The sequence below is a fragment of the Mesocricetus auratus genome, unplaced genomic scaffold (genome assembly GCF_017639785.1).
Source record: "Mesocricetus auratus isolate SY011 unplaced genomic scaffold, BCM_Maur_2.0 Super-Scaffold_100010, whole genome shotgun sequence".
NCBI lineage: Eukaryota > Metazoa > Chordata > Mammalia > Rodentia > Cricetidae > Mesocricetus > Mesocricetus auratus.
Genome location: NW_024429194.1, coordinates 43,761,990 through 43,780,524, shown reverse-complemented (window position 1 = coordinate 43,780,524; position 18,535 = coordinate 43,761,990). Strand labels below are relative to the sequence as shown.

The 18,535-nt window shown below is 44.4% G+C and overlaps 1 protein-coding gene across 1 annotated transcript in view; it reads right to left on the bottom strand.

The window, feature by feature from the left end:
* Positions 1-2,415: 2,415 nt before the first annotated feature.
* Klf7 (Kruppel like factor 7) overlaps positions 2,416-18,535 on the bottom strand; it is an 85,079-nt gene continuing 68,959 nt past the window's right edge. Inside the window, exons 4-5 of the mRNA XM_021227419.2 lie at positions 8,806-8,929; positions 2,416-2,496 (exon numbers count right to left, since the gene is read on the bottom strand). Of these exons, the coding sequence (XP_021083078.1) occupies positions 2,445-2,496; positions 8,806-8,929 (176 nt within the window). The 3' untranslated portion in view covers positions 2,416-2,444. The remainder of the gene's footprint in view (positions 2,497-8,805; positions 8,930-18,535) is intronic.

Below are 18,535 nucleotides of genomic sequence, written 5' to 3'. Positions count from 1 at the left end.
AAATCCCGTGTTGTGCCCTGATGGACTGGCTGCAAAATGCACTCAATGTAGTAGAGATGAGATTGTCAGCAAGCAGTGCTCCAGTAAATAAGTCATGTCCGCTTTAAATCTTTGGAATAAAACAGATTTCTTTTTTCTTTAATACCCTCCAACATATACATAATTGCTTCTGGCAAATGGAGTGTGTGTGTGCATGTGTGTGTGTGTGTGTGTGTTTATGGTGGTTTTTTCTTTTTTTAGTATTTATTTTTGGTCTAAATTGAAAAAAAAAGAAAAGAAAAAAAATAAAATTCTAAAGGCCAGACCTCGAAATGCTCCAAGTGTCCAACTGGAAGCTATAGCATTTGTGACAAGGAGGTCCCTTCACCCTCAGACGAGCAGATTCAACATTTCAGTGAACAAAAGTTGTAGAAAGCTGGGAGAGAGCCCACGTGCCAAGGGTATCGAAGGCTGCTGTCGTTATGTGTTTGTGTTGTTTATATTATTATCATTACTTATTATTTCCTTTAAAAGACTTCATTTTGCATCCCGACTATGTATGGGGTTGCATGTTAACAGTCAACGAGTCACACAGTCAAAGGATGGCGGGAGGGAGCCAGCTGGTATGAAGGAGCAGCAACCATGTTCGGACCAAATGCCATTTTTGTTTGTTAGACGTGTCTTGAAGGGATGGTCCCAGAATATACAAAATATACAATCTGCCCTAATAACCACCCCGCTTGCTTGCATAGGACATTTAATGGTCCTAAAGGCAGTCTTTGGAGTTTAGGCCAGTGCCAACTAGCTAAGAATTCGGGAAGATAAAAAAGCAACATTGGCTGTATGTGTGTGAAATGTAAGTGAGCAATATAACCCCCTTGGAGTCAGCTTTCAGGGTAAATATGAGGCCTCCGTTGGTCCTGGGTGCTTTCGACCACAAGCCATGGTGGGTCTAGTCAAAAGAACCAGTTCCCTCTCCCCCAAAGAGAGCCTTCCCAAACCCCTAGACACATCACAAGAGAGCCACCTCCATCCTTTCCTAAATAGACGACCTTCATCCCCACAATGGCATTTTGAAGTATGTATTTAACAAGTGGGTACCATGAGCTCAGTGGGTAAGAGGGAAGGGATGGGATGATGTTTTGTGAAACTTCTAGATCCCCCCACTCCTGGAAAGAGTGATATTTTTGGCTTTTTGTCAGGTCATAACCCAGAGTTAGATTAAATACGCAGCTGCCCTTTGAGACTAGCGACATCTATGCTGTAACTTGTTCTAGGGTAGCAATGGCACAGCCCAGTAGCTGCTCACTGTGAGCTGAGGTCATCATGCCTCAAGGAGGGATGAGACAACTGTGATGTCCCGTCTGATTGGCTGCTTCGAGAGCTGGACATCCAGGTGCCGAGAAAGTCCTGGAGAGGTTTAGTCCATGGAGAAAAGATAAGACATTTAAGCTTCCAAATAAGCTTTTTTTCAAGTTTCCATTAGCAAAAAATCAGAGAGATTAAAAAGAAAAAAATCTAGCACTGGCAAGAAGGTGAGGCTCAAGGGGTATACTGTGACTTATCATCAAGGACTTTATTCTCTTGGCCACTTTGCAGTCATGCTAGAAGTTTCCAGAATCCCTAGTGCATATGATGTGCGAGAGTCAAAAAGGTAAGAAAAGAAAACTCCTCCCTTGAGAGTGAAGTCTAGAGAGATGCAGGCCAGAAAGGTGTAAGGTGTGAATCCACAGTCTGCCGCCGCTAAGGCCGTTGGTACCGACTCAACGGATCTCAATGGTCCTAAGAAGAACCAGAACCAACCGACAGTTCTGGGAGGAAGTGTGACGCACAGAATAGTAGGACTTTTCACACACAAAGGACAAATAAACCAGGAGTTAAGTTTGGCTACCAAACTGCAATTTGGTTTTCTAGGTCAATTTCCCCCAACTATTTAAAAAGAAACCTTAGTGCTACACATATGCAACTGTGAGATGTGGAATTCTCTCATCAAGTTGCACTGAGAAGCAGAGTTACGTAAGCCCCTCGTACTGCCGGCCACTGTGGAGACATCCATTTGCTTTGTATCTTTTTCCATTGGCAACAGTGGGAAGTAATTCCAATAGTGCTGAAGTCAGCAGCCAGCGCCTTGCTGAGTTCACCTGGCTTCCTTCTTCCTCGTCTTCTACCATCTGGCTAGGGCAAGGCATAAGAAATAGACGTATATACTTTAAATATAGTTGAGTGCATGACAGTGGGTATGTGTGTGGGTCTGTGTGTGAGAGGGTGTGTGTACGTGTGCGTGTACATGTATGTACACAGAGGTTTGTAAGCGAGAACTTTCTTCTGCGAGGCAGTCCTCCCCGCCTGAAGTCCAGCCCTCTGCCTCATGGCATTTCCTTCCGACATTAGCTGATGCCATGGCAACTCTGGCCTTTACGGTGTTTTGTTGTTTTCATTGTTGTTGTTGTTTACTTTTGTTTTGTTTAGATATGTCTCTTCATATGGAGAGCAAGATGGTCAGACCTGGAGAAACACCTAGAACAATAAACAACAAGTAGGTTAGAGTGGTCCAGTTGCTTCTGCCACTTTACCCAATAACCCATATTAAAGAGAGAAAGCACCCATGAATCATGGAGAGATGAGGATGTGTGTTGGAGGAATCAGCTAGGGTTAAACCCTAGTTCTTCTAGGAGCTGTGTGGCTGACGGGGATGCTCTAAGCACTCTCATAGTTTTACTTAAAGGATTAAACAAAACGAGTATTAGAATGTCACGTCACACAGAGTAAGATGTCAATGCATATTAGCTGTTATGATTACAACTATAATTATCAAAGATAGAACAAATGTGCAAGTGCTTTCAAAGCTCACATCATGCTCATACGCTGTAAATACAGTAATGAATAATTGGCCTGCATCATTAGGTAGTGGAGAACTGATGTTTCAACACCCAGACTGCAGTCTCAAGCTTTACAACGAAAGCCTAGGAATGTAATTCCTGCAGGCTCACACAGGCACAATATATTCACATCAAGGCAAAGAATATGGAAGGGTGTTCACAGATTGAGTATGTTAAAGCATAGTGCCACAGTATCCTTAACACTACCCTAGTGACATTTCCATGGTGACTCAGTGTGTGTGTGTGTGTGTGTGTGTGTGTGTGTGTGTGTGTGTGTGTGCGCGTGCGCGCGCGCGCGCGCGCGCTTGTTTGTTTCTGTGTGTGTTAAAGAGCTGAGCTGAGGCTACATAGGTGGGGAGGAGTGAAACAGAGACCAGGGCTGAGGCTTTTGGACTAACACTTAACACTTAAGTTCTATAATGGAGCTTTCCTTGGCAGAGGCTATGGTCATTTTCTTTCCTCTTTACTGATAGTAGACACATGATAGTCTCTTGGGTAGAAACCTTTTACGTTCTCAGTAGTATAAAGCTGACCTTCCTTCTAAGGTGAAAGCTATGGTGGCAGTGATTGCTAAGCAACAGTCACATGACCCACAGAAGCCAAAGAGAGGTAGTTATGAGCTGCAGAAATTACCGGAAGAGAGACATGCTTCTTCTACTGGGAATGCTAAATTGCTATGGGATGAGCTTGGGGCTACTAGTGCTTATATTGCAGCTATGGGAAAGCCTGCCGGAGAAGGAAGTGGGCAGAGAAAGGAGTGGAAGGGAAAAAAAGATCCTGATGATATCTGAGAACCTGGATTCAGCCAGCCTTAAAAACAAACCGAATTCTATTTCTGAGAGTTATCTGAGCTAATAAATAACCTTTTACACTAACAGCAGTCTAAGGCAGGGTTCTGTATCTTACCACTAGTATAGTATAGACATTTCCATGTTCCAACAGCGTGCAGTCTTAGGTTCTGGCTGGAGTACCAGTTATGCGCATGTAAAACAACAGCCACGCATGACCCTGGCTGTGTACTCCCTCTCTCCTTCTTTCCTTACGCCAGCCCTTGCCTTGCCTATGAAAACATCCCTAGGCAACCCTGTAGCCTGGGATAGCCCCAACACTCAAAACCCTTGCTCAGACATTAGCAAGCCACCCAATCGGGTTTGCAGAGTTTCCTGTCCAAAGCAAGACTTCCTTGTGTTTGTTCATTCTTAAAACAAACAAACCACAAATCCACCCTGTCCCCTGACCCCAACAGTCTCCACACCCTGTTTGTGCCCATTCCTTAAATAGGTACACACGTACAACAGAACCTAAGGAGATGACCAGAAATAAGACAAAAGGACAATGAAAAACTCATGGAATGGGAAAATTACAGCAGAAAACAATCTAACCCAACGATTCCTTGAATAAAAATCCCATCCCTACCAGCCTATTTTAGGCCCTAACTTGGAGTGAAAGAGCTATCTGGACAACCCCTCTGAACTAACTCTGAAACAGATTTGATTTACCATAAAATAGCTTAGCTAAATAGTCTTCAGGGAATTGACTCTGTTTTTAACCTGCACAATTCCATACTGTCATGGGGCCCACAGTCTCTCCTTCCTTCCCTAAATTCTCTCTGCCCACCCCCACCTTTGCTTTTTTTTTTTCTAGCATCTACAGGATGCCCATACCATTTCTGGAGACTCTAAGCTTCCATCATCAAGGCAGAGTCCTTAAAAATGGAAGACAGAGGATTGGAGTCTCCAGCAATGAGTGTGGGCAGCTTCTAAACCCTGGAAAAAGGCAAGAAACAGACTCCTCACTAGCAGCTCTAGGACAGAATGCAGGGTGCCAGAACCTTGACCATAGCCCTTCAGGAGGGACTGATGTTGAACTTGAAAGCTATAGACTGGCAAGAGAATGATTTTGTAGTGTAAATAAACACTAATCACGAGACATCTGTGTTCACAGGTTGCCACAGCAACCAGAACACCAACCCAGAAGATCAGTGGTTAGGGTGGAATTAGGACCTGATAGAAAACAACAGAGCAGCTTCTTGGACCTGTCTGTCTACATGGTATGTGGGGATTTGAACCAGTGAGATGAGGAGGGGCCTTGGCAGAGGGTCAAGCCTCTTTGCCTTCTTTCTCAGGATCTGGGAACATAAGCCTGATGTAGAACATTATAGAGTCACATGTGTTCAGCTTTTCCTCTGCTTCTACTGTGGCAGGGCATCTAGCCATATATGTTCAACTATCTATCCTTATCCTTCAATCTTTTTCAGGAAAAAAGCCAAGCCCTTTAGCCTGATATGAAATAGAATTGCGTGCCAAATGACCAAAACAAGCATCTTAATTTGCTCAAATTCCAGGAAATGTTTGATATTTAGACTTAGACCAGATTCCCTACCATTAAGGTTTCCACTCAAATTCAATATACCAGGTTAGGTACTCAGTCAAGATTAATCTAGATTTATCGATTTATACTTACTGAGTTCCTCATAGAAATAGGAAAGAGGAGTAGATAAACTGGGCATCTAGAAGTACAGAATCCAATCATTTTAAGGGTCCCACACCCCAGGAAATATTCATAATGACACAATAACCTAATGACTATACATACCATGATCTTTAGTGATTGAAATTGGTAATTCTGGAGGACTAGTCAAAACATACAGTCAGGACACTCTGAAGTCAAATGTGTGTTAAGCCATCTGCAACCCTCTAGGGGACAAGGAGGCTGAGATGCAGCTAATACTTTTTCTCACCTAAAGGTGTGCTGCTATAAATACTAAAACAGCCCCTCCCAACTATCCAAGACCTTTCATAACCACCTTGATAACAGTCCCACCCGGATTCTAACAGCCTGTTGGGAGATGTGCTACTCTGCCTGTTCCCTGTAGAAAAACCGGAACCCTATTTACTACCATCTATAGCCTCATATTCTCCTGGCTGTGACAGGACTTGTCCCTCTGGCACAGGATCACTTGTTGGCTACAGTAGGTTCTGTCTGATGACAAGGAAGTGGTATAGTCACCTCCCTGATTTTTCCTCCAGCCTGAACTGGAAACCTGAGGTCACAAAACTCAGTGTCTTCAGGGGCCAGGCAGGGAATGTATGCTGAGTCCAGCATGAAACACACAACACTCCCAGACTGTCCTTTCTACTTGCAATAAGGCATTAAGCATGAAGGCATGGTGGTTCTTGTAAGAGGAAATAGCACAGAAAATAGGATTATACTAGACAACAAATGACTTGCTTTCATGTTGGACAGGCAATCGGGAGTGGTAGGGACAGTAGAAAAACAATCAGGACAACATGTGGAGCTATTCAGCTCCAGTTCATGATAGCTGTCTGGGCATATGAGCCTATGGTGGTCAGGTACAACTGATCTACATAAAACTACATTTAATAATTTTAAGCAGGAGGAGGAAAGGAAACAATTATTTAATGTATCTTTAAATCTCTCTCTCTCACTCACACACACACACACACACACACACACATACACACACACACAATAAAAGCCTACATTATACATCATATATGTTCAAGGAAAGGGAGGTTAAACCTCATTTAGCCTCTATAGGAAAGGGGCTGTCTGCTCAGTCTGAGGCCAGCAGCAGTGTATTCACACACACTGTTGAGCCATCAGGGCACAGGCCCCCGCAACCAGCTGGAGACAGCCTCAATGTCCAAAGGTCAAAGTCTCCCAAGGAACGGCAGCTCCGCATAACTTCAGGCCTTCCTTTCGTGTCGTGCTTTGGGGCCTCATGACAGCTCCCAGACCTGTCTATTCTTAGCACCCTGGGCAGTGAAATGAGAGGTACTGCCTGTCATGAGACACTAGCGTGCTCCGGCCCTCATTCCTGACCGACACTGAAAATGGACTCCTGACCTAGGGCATGGGACTCTGGCCTACTCCAACTCCCCTAGGTATCAGAGCAAAGAATTTGTACCATCAACACAGCAAATTCCACCTCCAAAGACCACAGTGCATTTTGATGAGGAAAACAAAGCAAATGACTAACCAGATTACCCATCACTGCTGTTTCTTTCACACCCAAGAGGCTTGGAATATTTTTCCACATCAGTCACACGAGTGGGTGACTGACTGCTAATGTATCGGCTGCTCCATGTTAGGAATTCCTCGGGGGGATTGGTTTGGTAATCTCCTCCTAAGAGCTCACTGTTCGCTTTTAAGTGCTAGGGTAACCCACAACGCCACACTCTCCGAGTCACAACCTCAACACCCTCCAGATATTGGGTGACTTGCACAGGTACCTCCTGCCATGGCACTGTGACAACCGACAAAGAATTCATCTTCATCCCAGTTGATAACAATGGGAAGCTCTTCTTCACAGGCCTGTGGGCAGAGCCAACACCCGTAGGCTTCTCTATTAGCCAGGGCTGGGGAGGACTGACCCTGGATGTATGTGTGAGACAGAGGTTGCAGGATGGTGTCAAACAGAGAGATGCTGGCTGGGGCACACTGAGGAGGAAAAGCCGCTGCACTCCAGAGCCCTTCTAGGGAATGGAATGGAATGGGCTCTGTTCCTGGGTAGCACAGGCTGCTCTCCAGGCAGAGGAAGACAATAGTTGCTAGAGACACACTTCCTCAGGCCTGGGGGTAGGTTATCTCTGTACTCCAGGAGGCATGGAGTCTTTATTTAGCTCTTATAGGATGAAGATAAGAGGGAAATAGCCTCTTCAGGAAGAATGGGGGAAGAAAAACAGAATTGTTCTTTATAAGCCTCCCAAAAGAACACCAGGCCAACTTGGCAGAGCATGGACCTGGACATCCCTGCTCTGCTCTCCAAGCAAGCATACCCTCAGAGGAAGGCCTGGCCAGGGGGAGATGCAGGTGTGAAGCACTGGGACTGGGAGAGGCAGGAAGTGAGAGAGATCTTGTTTCCTCCCAGGGACAGCCAGGCCTCTCTGGACATCCTGCTCCCCCCTCCTGCCATCCTGCAAGCTGCTGTCCAAGCCAGGGGAACCCTGAGGCTTTCAGGGGCTTTTATTGTATTAGAAGCATTTTTCTCATCATAACTGAGACCTTTAGTATTGCATTAAAAAGATGGTTAATTTTCTTAAGCTTCCCTTTAAACACAGAAATAGGATTAGAAGGATAACATGCTCAGATGCAAGCCCATTATTTGATTATGTCTAAACCTAATCCTGCCTTCACCTTGGCCTGCAGAGTCTCCATTTTGGGGTTTATCGGCTGATAATGCCAGGGCTGTCAGATGCTATTACTCGGCTACTATCTGTTGCTACGGGATCCTTCCACTATCAAATGCTGAAGGTTTGAAATTGAATTACAGGGTGAGTTTGCAGAATATTGCCATCTTTGGACCCTTGAGCATATCTTCATCGAGGAAGGAATAGTCCAGATGTCCAAAGAACAGGCCCTTCCTTTAGTAAACTCATTTCCAATAATTCGTCAGAAAAAAAAAAGTCTTAGAAACAAGCCTGTCTCCCATTAATCAATTTTTTTTCTCTTCACTATGAGAGATTGAGAAGGGATGGTATAAACGAAAATAAAAAGATCAGAAGAGGCAACCATGATGAGATATTCTATTACCCTTTCCTGTGTACTGTAGTTTTCTGCCTCATTTACCTGTGTGAGGAGCAATGTTGACGTCTTGTTTGTACCCAGCGCCAGCACTGGTTCAAGGCCAGTGCTGAGTAAATGCTGTACAACTGAATTGAGAACCTGAATTCATACCAGTAAGAACATGCATCTTCTCACTTTTCTAAGCAGTAGAAAAGTAGTAGGTTACTGCCAGGGCCATGGAGTCAGGTATGAGCCAGGCCTGTGACTAGACCCAGATCATGCGTGGATCAGCCTCCACCACACTGCACCAGAGCTGGGCATGAGCCAGGCCTGTGACTAATCCCAGATCATGTGTGGACCAGCTCCAACCTACTGTACGGCCTCCCTCCTTATTTCAGTTGCGTCTATGTCGCCTTACCTGTCGCAGTGGTTGCACTTAAAGGGCTTTGCACCTGTGTGTTTCCTGTAGTGCCTTGTGAGCTCATCGCTCCGTGCAAAACGCCACTCACATCCTTCCCATGAGCACTTGTAAGGCTTCTCACCTGCAGAAGACACGGAAGGACCATGGTCAGCAAGGAAGGATCTCACGCCTGGCCTGCTTAGGTTCTGTTGCCTGGTGACGTCTCAGAAAATGGTCTCTCAGGTCATTTTAGTAGTCTATGTTCCCCAATATAGCATGCTACTTTTATTTAAAGCCTCTTGGTGTTGTGTTTTCTTCTGTTTCTTTCCCTTTTTTTAAACTTCAAAAGTGGCTTTACAAGATCTTCAATTCTGAGGCTGTCATTTCAGTTCCCAGAGTCAGGGCATTTCCTTCAACTGGTGAGGAATCAATTTTTATTTATTTTCTATTCCCCGGAGCACTCTGAGCCCCATGATCCAAGCAGAAAGGAAATGTGCTATTTTCATCCGAACCACAAATGCTTCTAATTCTATTTTTCTCAAGAACCTACAGTAATTTACCATTTCAGTCTTCTCTGTCTCTCCTTTCCCCTCCTCTTCCACCACAAACCATAGCCAGGTAGCTAAGTGATAAGAGAAATATCTAGCCTTCCAGAACCAGTGTTCCTTCCATTCAGTGTGACCGGACAATAGATACCAAGACCATCGACTGAGAGAAAGACAAAAAACACTTCCCAATTCCTGGCATTCATGGTGAAACCTCCCAGAGGTCCTAGTTAGGAGGTTCCCATGACTCAGGGTCTCTTCTAGTGTGTTCATACTGGATCGCAATATACATCATCTCAAAATATTTTAGAAGTCAATTTGTAGAGCAGGTTTTAGCCGCAGAGAAGCTGCTGAGAAACATGAAATCTGAGCACTTGTGCTCAAGTGACCTTTTCACAGAGTAAATACAGATGGAGGAATATGTAAGAAAATGTGCATGACTTTGCCCGGGGCCTTTTTTTTTTTAAACCCATCACATCTGTCATCAAATAGGACAAATATTTATCCTTCCAACTATATAGTGAGCTGGTCCTCATTAAGTAGAAAAATAATGTTTAAAACCCCAATGAAATCATGACATGGAGGCCCTGCCACTGGCAAGCAGGTGAGCACAATGGTTTAGGGTCCAAAATCAACCTTCCTGGGGTTCCACATCTGACCACAGGCAAGGCTGATTAATCTTGGGTGACTGTCTAACCTTAGGCAAGTTAGCAAAGTTCTCTGGGCTCCTGTTTTCTCAGAGATAACAATAGCATGTAGCCCTAAAAAGGTTTGTAAAAATTAACAACATGGCTTATCTATTACATATTACTTAGAAACAGTAGCTGGAACATGGGTGACTCATACTTTTGGTAAATATATAATTTGAGGGCCAGGAAGATGGGTCACTCAAGTGCTTGATGCATAAGCATAGACACATGAATAAGCATCTCCGACACCCATGTAAAAGAGCTGGGTACAGCTGTGCACACCTGGAATTCTGGCACTAGAGAGTGAGACAAGCCAGGCAGCTCTTTAGATTAGCCAAGTCCATGAGCTCCAGGTTCAGAGAGAGATCAGATCTCAAAAACTAAAGTGAAGAGCAACCGAAGACACCTGATGCTGAGCTCTGGCCTCTATATCTGCATGCACACATAGACACAGCCACAAGAGCAATACATACACTACACACACAAAGAGGAAAAAAGAGGGAGAGAGAGGGAGAGAGAAGGAGAGGGAAGGAGGGACAGAGGGAGGGAGGGAAGGAGGGAGAGTGTCTGTGTGTGTGTGTGTGTGTGTGTGTGTGTGTGTGTGTGTGTGTGTGTGTGTTTCAGGCTATAGAGGCTACCTATCCAAAGTACAATGAATGCATCCATCTTTCTGCATTTTCAGTAGCTACATCTCCCATCATACAACATTTAAGAAAACATTAGCCAGTTACAGTACTTGACCTATTTTTTTCTTTCCACCTTTCCTCCCTTTAAAATTGACTAAAAAGCACTCCAATTCTCCATTTGTATCATCTTGAATAAAATCAACCATGCTTGAAGCTCTTTTTTGTTTTTGTTTTTTGAGACAAAGATTTTTCTATGTAGCCCTGACTGTCCTGGAACTCACTCTGTAGACCAGGCTGGCCTTGAATTCACAGAGAACCGCCTGCCTCTGCCTCCTGAGTGCTGGGATTAAAGGCATGAGCTACCACTGCCCAGTCATGATTGAAATTCTAATTTCATTAAATTGGTGTCCCAATGAGCCCGTTGGTCTGCAAAACACCCAGTAAGAGGAGTGAGACATGGATTTCTTCATTTATGGAAGAGAGAGTATGTGTGTGTGTGTGTGTGTGTGTGTGTGTGTGTGTGTGTGTGTGTTTGTGTAATACCAAGCAGTATTGGGTTTACTTTATTGCTACCTCCTTGATGTGAAACACTGGAAAGGATACACCCGCTGAAGAGAAGAGTGACGGTGTCCTGTGCCTAAACACAGGGCTCAGAGGCCAGAGGCGCAGAAAAGACATATGGAGTTGGGAATGTGCCTTCTTATTCAAGAGCAGGGGTTTGGGGTCCTTTACTTCCACATTCTGGGCCCAGATCCTTAAGTTGGTCTGTACTGGTGGGGCAGGTCTGTAAAGTTCTTGCTAGTGTTTTCACCATGGTCAGGGTAGCTTTTCCGTAGACCCCAACACCTCACCAGATCTGAGCTAAAAGGCATCAATTCTCATCCTACTAGTCTACCTATGGGAAACTCTGCTCACTCATGAAAGGGCTAATCTTTCTATCTAAAGGAATTTCCAGGTTAGGAAAAGAAAATAATTTTAGTGGAGGGGGGCAGGAAAGAGAGAAAGGGGAGAAGTTGGGGGAAGAAAGAAGAGGCAGGTTGGTGGAGAGGGGGGAGAGGGAAAGAGAAGAGGGAGAAAGGCAGGAGGGAGGGAAGGAAGAGAGTGGGGGCAGACAAGATGAGGGAGGGCAGAGGGAGACAGGGATGGAGAGGAAAGAAAAGGGAAGGAGGAAGAGGAGAGAGGAAAGATGGGAGGGATGGTGAGGGTTGTTCAACTGTGAGTGGACAAAGTAAGCTTAGTCCGCACTGGACCTTCTCCTCCACCCGGACTTCCTTCTTGTCTACACCAGATACCCCTCCAGGGTATAAAAATGAAGCACATGACAGGTGTGTGACATCGAGGATGGCTATGCCATTCATCCCGCTGTACCCCTAAGGGTGAACACAAAAGTCCAGGAGAGGGCATTGAGATAGGCAGATTAACGGACACATAAAGCATTAGGTACGGAGTGCCCAGTGGATTACAGAGTAGACGCAGGTGCACACATCCAGAGGCGGCTGCACGCCCAGCTCCAACGCACCCAGCCCCCAGTGCAGGGAGGAGAGCACCCTTCAAAACCCCCAGATTTCATGCTGAATATCAAGAACCACTTTGCCTCCCTGGCAATCACCTCAAGAAACTTGTTTCCCTGGGGGAGACATGCCACCTCAGAGGTGATTTACAGCTGCACGAGGGCTCTTAAGGAGAGGTAAGGGTGCTGAGAAACACAACTGACATTTATCAAGCCTGAATTACAGCAAGAATTCACGCTCCCACAAAACGGATCTGAAACGAAGTGTGCTCTAAACCTGCATGGCATTTTCTCTGCTTCTCACAGGGTCACTCTCCCTAAATTGTGATCAGCAGATCTGATGGATCAAACAACACTGTCATAAATACTTCCCGACCATGAACTCCAGATATATGTAGATTTATTCATGAATTATATAAATGTACTAAAGTCCTAGCATGTTAGGCTATTGTAAAGCCTATATTCAATAGAGCAAACATTAAAAAGAATGAGGGCAAATTAAATATAAATAAAGTCATACATTATTCCTCTTGCACTCAAAAAGACTGTAAATTAAATATAAATAGAAGTCATACATTTTTCTCGCGTGCACTCAAAAAGACGGAGTTGCACAGCTCCTGAGATCAGGGTCCTGGAAGGTAAAGGGAAGCAGCTGCTCTAGCCCCATGTTACTGGTTTGCTGTCATTCTTGGCCCTTACAAGTTTAATTCTTCTTCAAGCAGCCCCAGAAGCCTTTGAAAATTCAAATCACAGCACACGTCTCTTTTAGGGCACCTTGACATATTATATTTCCATCCAATTGGCTTCTTTGACATTCCATGGGTTTTGTTTTAAGTATCTGAAAACATTATTCTGAGGTCTAGGAAGATGGCTCAGTAGGTATAGCGCTCTTCACAAAAGCATGAAGACTTGAGTTTGGAATCCCAGCACCCACATAAAAAACAAAACAAAACAAAAACAAGCATTGTGTTACACCTGGCAATGCAGAGCTGGGTGGATGGAGACAGGATGCCTGAAACTCACAGACTAGCCAGCCTAGCAAAATCAGTGACTCCCAGGTTGAGTGTGAGTCTGTCCCAAAACAAAAGAGGTAGAGAATAACAGAAGATACCCAATATTGAACTTCACATGCATGTGTACGCATGTGTACACAGATTAATACACACACACCATTTTTCTGTGAAAGGTGACAACAAACTATACCAGGCTACGACAACCAATCCCATCTCAAAAAGGATTAAAATGAAATACAAATGCTTACTAGTTCCCGGTTATTCTCAGGAAAAACGTCCCAAGTCTACAGAGCCCTACAGTATGCAGTTGGCATGACCTGAATGAAGCCTGGCTACCTTCCTCATCTACCAGCCTTCCCTTCTAGGAATCACCACCTTGCCACTTAGCTTCTTACATGCACTTCTACCTCAGGACCTCTGTCCAACCTGGCTTTGTCCTATGCCTGGAACATTCTTGCTCCTTCTTTTAATTCTTCACTCAGCCTCTGGCTCAAAGTGGCTCCACCCTAGTTAGCCTCTGTAAGGAAAGCAGGTGAATGGTGGTGATACAGTGGAACACACCGTGATCTTAGCATGTGGGAGGTGGGGGCAGCAGATGCAGAGTTCAAAGCCAGCTGAGTTTCTAAATAAAATGAAATGAAGCGAGAGACAAAGTATAGACTGTCCCTCTATCCACAGTACTTACTCACGCTGGAATGAGATGGCATGGTGTTGGTGTGTGCTACTGTCTCCTTCCTCTGCTAGACTGTCAAGCTTCAGGAAAGCACCCATTTTGTCCACTGCAATGCTACCAGCCCCGAGCATCCTGTAGTGCCCCTCCCCATAGAACACACTAAAACAACAACAAAGTAGTAAATCCTTCAAACCTACTGCGTCAGCATTGTCAGCAAAAACTGGAGTCCACACAGGAATAAGATAGCTCCTGCTGGCCTAAGAGGTAAAACGTGCTTGGCTGTCTGACATTCCTTTTGGAAGTGGACTAAATGTATTCCTTCACCATCAGGGGTCATTTCTATCTCTCCCCATCTCTCAGAGCCTAAATAAACTGAGTCCTGACCCACCTTTATCTCACACTCAGGACCTAGGCCTCCTGAGCAATTGCCCCCTGGAAAGTGAGGTGCATCAACTTAGGAAGCCATTTGTAGAGGCTGCCTCTAGGGCTCCACTAGAGAGCATCCCTGAAGGAGCAGATGCACCGGGCTTCAAGTTCACCTTTAAGATTCAGATGGCAGCATGAAATATGAGCATGAAGCAGAATTGTGCACTCAAGGATTTTTACAAGACCCCTGGAAGTGAGCATTGTGCGTGCAGATTTCCTAAGTCTACTTCCTGATCTACAGAATGTCATTCTGAATCCCCATGTCTTAAGAAGAGGGGAACTTTGACACGGTTAGAGCTCTGAAAGGGCTAATTTGAATCTTTACTTATTTGCAATGTGATTACCAGGCATCCTGGTATATCCTGCTCTAGTCCTTTCAGGATTGGTTTAAGAACACAGAAATTTCTCAGATTAGGAAATGGAGAGGATGGAGAATATTGCAACGGGTTCATGTTTCCTTTAAGGACAGCCCGAGGCCATCAGCAAAGACCCACCAATTGCTTCCACACCCCACTCAGCAGCACTAAAGATTCCAACGTGGCACCCAGGGACTGAATCATCAGAGATAATGCCACGATGCTTTTCTAACACTGAAATCAGGACAACAAGTAAAGATCACTCCACAGCTTGGCCACGCCCGTTCAGGATGAAGGTACCACTGTTTAAAAGTACTGAGTTACTGATGGGCTCTACTTTGGAAAATTGCCCGGGTTTCTCTTTGATTCCAGCTGTATCTTAAGTAGTTTCTCTTCTTCTCCAATAAAGGATTGGCTGGCTGATGGAAAATAAGACAAAGACTGTACTTTGTCAGAATACCGAAAACATCTCCAATAGTTACTACATAAAATAGTGTGTCTTCACTGATCTGTGCTCCGAGTGGATTTTCCACTCACTTATTACTCCCTCACCCAAGGCCTCCCAAGTACTAGGCTCTATGCATTTACACAAAGCAAATTACTATCTATTCTATTTTTACATTTATTCTTCAAGCAATGGCCAATTTAGGTGAGTTGAACTCTTCGTAGTCTGAGTGTCTACTTTAAGATGGCTGTTCAAAAAGAAATTAATTTAAATCACATCCTCAAAGATATACAGGTCCTACTCCAGAACATCAAGAGAGATGGGAGGGATTTGGGCTTACTCTTACAGCCTCTGATAGCTGTGTTGACCAATACACTGGACACAAGACGCATGTGGTTGTGTGAACTTGAAATGCCCTGTGGGAACTAAAGAGCCTGACCCTGTAGTTGTAAAATGAATCTGAGAAACTGAAACAGTGTATGACACTTTATGCTCTTAGCAGGACTACAATCATCACTGAAAGTTTAACACAGGGATTCAGATATGCCATCAAAAGTAATACATACCAAATTTTGAGAACTCACTCTAAAAGGAGTGGAAAATATGACACATTAATACATTTTCATACCGATTTTATGTTATCACATTTGTGTGCATTGGCTTATGTACAGTATGTTACTAAAATTAAGTTTACCTGCTTCTCTTTTACTTTTTGGCAATGCCTTTTTTCAAGCTGAGCAAGAATTCTGCCACTGAGCTAACCCCTTCCCCCAGCCTTCTTTTTACATAAATAAAAAAAATCAAAACTTGCCTTTGTGACACACATATATTTCTGCTCGGAAATGAACTTCACGAGTCCCATGACCAACTCAACCTTAAAGGTTCACCCCCCCACCGCCCCCCACCCACTATTACCGTATCGCTGCCCATGTCCAGCCCACGACCTTATACCCAGTGTGGACAGCTTTCTCCTACACTCATAATCTTGCACAAATTCTCAACTATAAGAGGACAGAAGAGAGAGAAACTTGGTAACCCCATTGAGCTACTCTACCTTGGTGGACCCTTACACCTACTCCTTTCTTCCCCCTTCTCTATCCTGTCTCTTATCTCTTTGTCTGGAAGGCTCTGGCAAACTCTTCAAATGTAACAGCAGCCTTCCCTCGTTTGGAGGACTCTCCTGGTTACTACAATGGGGTTGATCGCCTGAGTCACCTTCTATGGAAGAGTCTGCTTTGAGAATCTCTGTGCATGAGTTTGGAGCCTGATCAAGTAATATTCAAGGCAGGCTGTCAAACTGAAGGCAGTAAAGATGTGTAAAGAAGGAAACTGTTTGGTTAAACAGCACCATGAGTTAGGGGCATAGGAACATATGCTTGGAGCATTTAGGAAATGTTCATTCAATCAAAAGACTCAAAGATGGCTTCTCTGATCTCCCAATAGATGGATGGAGTCTCTCCCGGGCCAGAGGGTAGATTTCACTGAGGTAAGGGAACGTGATCAACCTCCCACTTCATTTACAAAGCATAGAGTAAACTTCCTCCCCTGCACTGTGTGTGTGTGTGTGTGTGTGTGTGTGTGTGTGTGTGTGTGTGTGAATAAACACACACATACAATAGAAGCAGCATAAAATATTTTAGCCTCTTTGTAGCTACATTAAACTTCACCACAGAAAGTTTAAGATACTATTGAGATATGCCATTAACATATGTATGCTAATTTTGACATATATATGTTAAATTACATATATATATCCAAAAAAGTGCCATAAGAAGCCCAGAATAATCACTATTTTTAGTGGTTTTTATCTTCCATAGCAACCTCTCTTGCCATGGACAATCTCCTATTTCAGGAGTTCTCTTACTTCAGTTTACACGAGAGCCCTTTTAAGGTTTAGGAAAAAACAGCTGGATTCCACTCTGAGCGCCAGATTCACTAGAGGGCTCAGGAATCTGCATGTCTAGCAAATTCCTAGTCGATGCTTCAGAAACCATTGTTCCAAAGGGGGAAGTGGATCATTCGAGTTCTACCTCAGTCATATGATAACAGTGTGTGCTCACAGAGTCAGTCAGCAATTACCTTCTTGAAGACTCAGAGTTCTCAGGGATGGAAAGACGGCTCAGTGGGTAAAAGCACTATCTAGACATGCCTAGAGCCTGATGACCAAGTTCAACTTCTGGACCCCGTGTGAAAAGAACTGAATGTGTACATCTGTAATCCCAGCACTTCTACCATGAGATGGGAGGTGGAGACAGGAGACTCATCTAGAAGCTCCAGTACCAGCTAGCCTGGAGCACACAGCATAGCTGCCAAAACAAGAGCAACTGCTTCAACAAGGCAGATGGTGAAAACCAACTCTGCCATTATCCTCTGAGTGTTTTGGTGCATGTGCTCACCTGCTCTGATGAAATCGAGTGGGTGAATATGACCGACGAACTACAGTGTCCCACTCCAATGGAAGGTGCTACTTCATCTGTGATGCGGGTCGCAAAAAAGGATCTGGCACCATGTGAGAGGTCAGAAAGGATGGTGGGAACAGAGGCCCCTGCCATGTGTACACAAATGAAGACAAGGACACAAGGGCTTCTTCGTGAGACTTACACTAGAGTGCTGGGAGCAAACTGAATCACTTCTCTGGCTTACCCTGCCCTGCACAGCACGGTCAGAAAAATACGTAGAATCAGACAAGTCCTTTGGGGCCATGTTCTACTGTTTCAGTGTTTAGGAGGTGAAATGTCAGGTTCCTGTTGACTGTGTTTAAAATGTTGGAGGAAAACTGAATTGGTCATGAAATCAAGGAGACAGCCTAGATGCTGAAATAGGTTTAGCCTTAGAAAGTTAAGTTTTTTCAATACGGAATGTGTGATGCCATCACATGTGCCTGGAGACACGCCCACCAAACCTTCCATAAGCCGAAGGATGCCCAAGGAAAGTCGTAGTCAAGTTTCTTGTTTAACTTAAAATGTATGAAGTGTTCCAGTGAGGCCAATACAGCAAGACAAAGCCCCACAATGATTAGGATAGATGCACTGTTATTCCCACAAGACTACAAACTCATTTACACACTTAGGCAAAAAGCAGCAATTCAGGATCATCCTTGGCTACATAGAAAGTTCAAGGCCAACAGTCTCAAAGAAACCCCCCAAAGAGAAAAGGGATGGATGATGAATGAAAACCCCAACAACACCCATATCGGGCATTCTATATCTTCAAATTATGAACAGGAAATCATGGCCACTTTACTTGAGACAGTTTACCTACTACTTTTTTCCAAGATACTTACAAAAATATTTTTCTTGTTTTGTTTGTATTTGGTTTGAGTTTACTTTTAAAACTTATCTTTATCAGCTGGGTGTTGGTGGTGCATGCCTTTAATCCCAGCACTCGGGAGGCAGAGGCAGGGGGATCTCTGTGAGTTTGAGGCCAGCCTGGGCTACAAGAGCTAGTTTCAGGACAGGCTCCAAA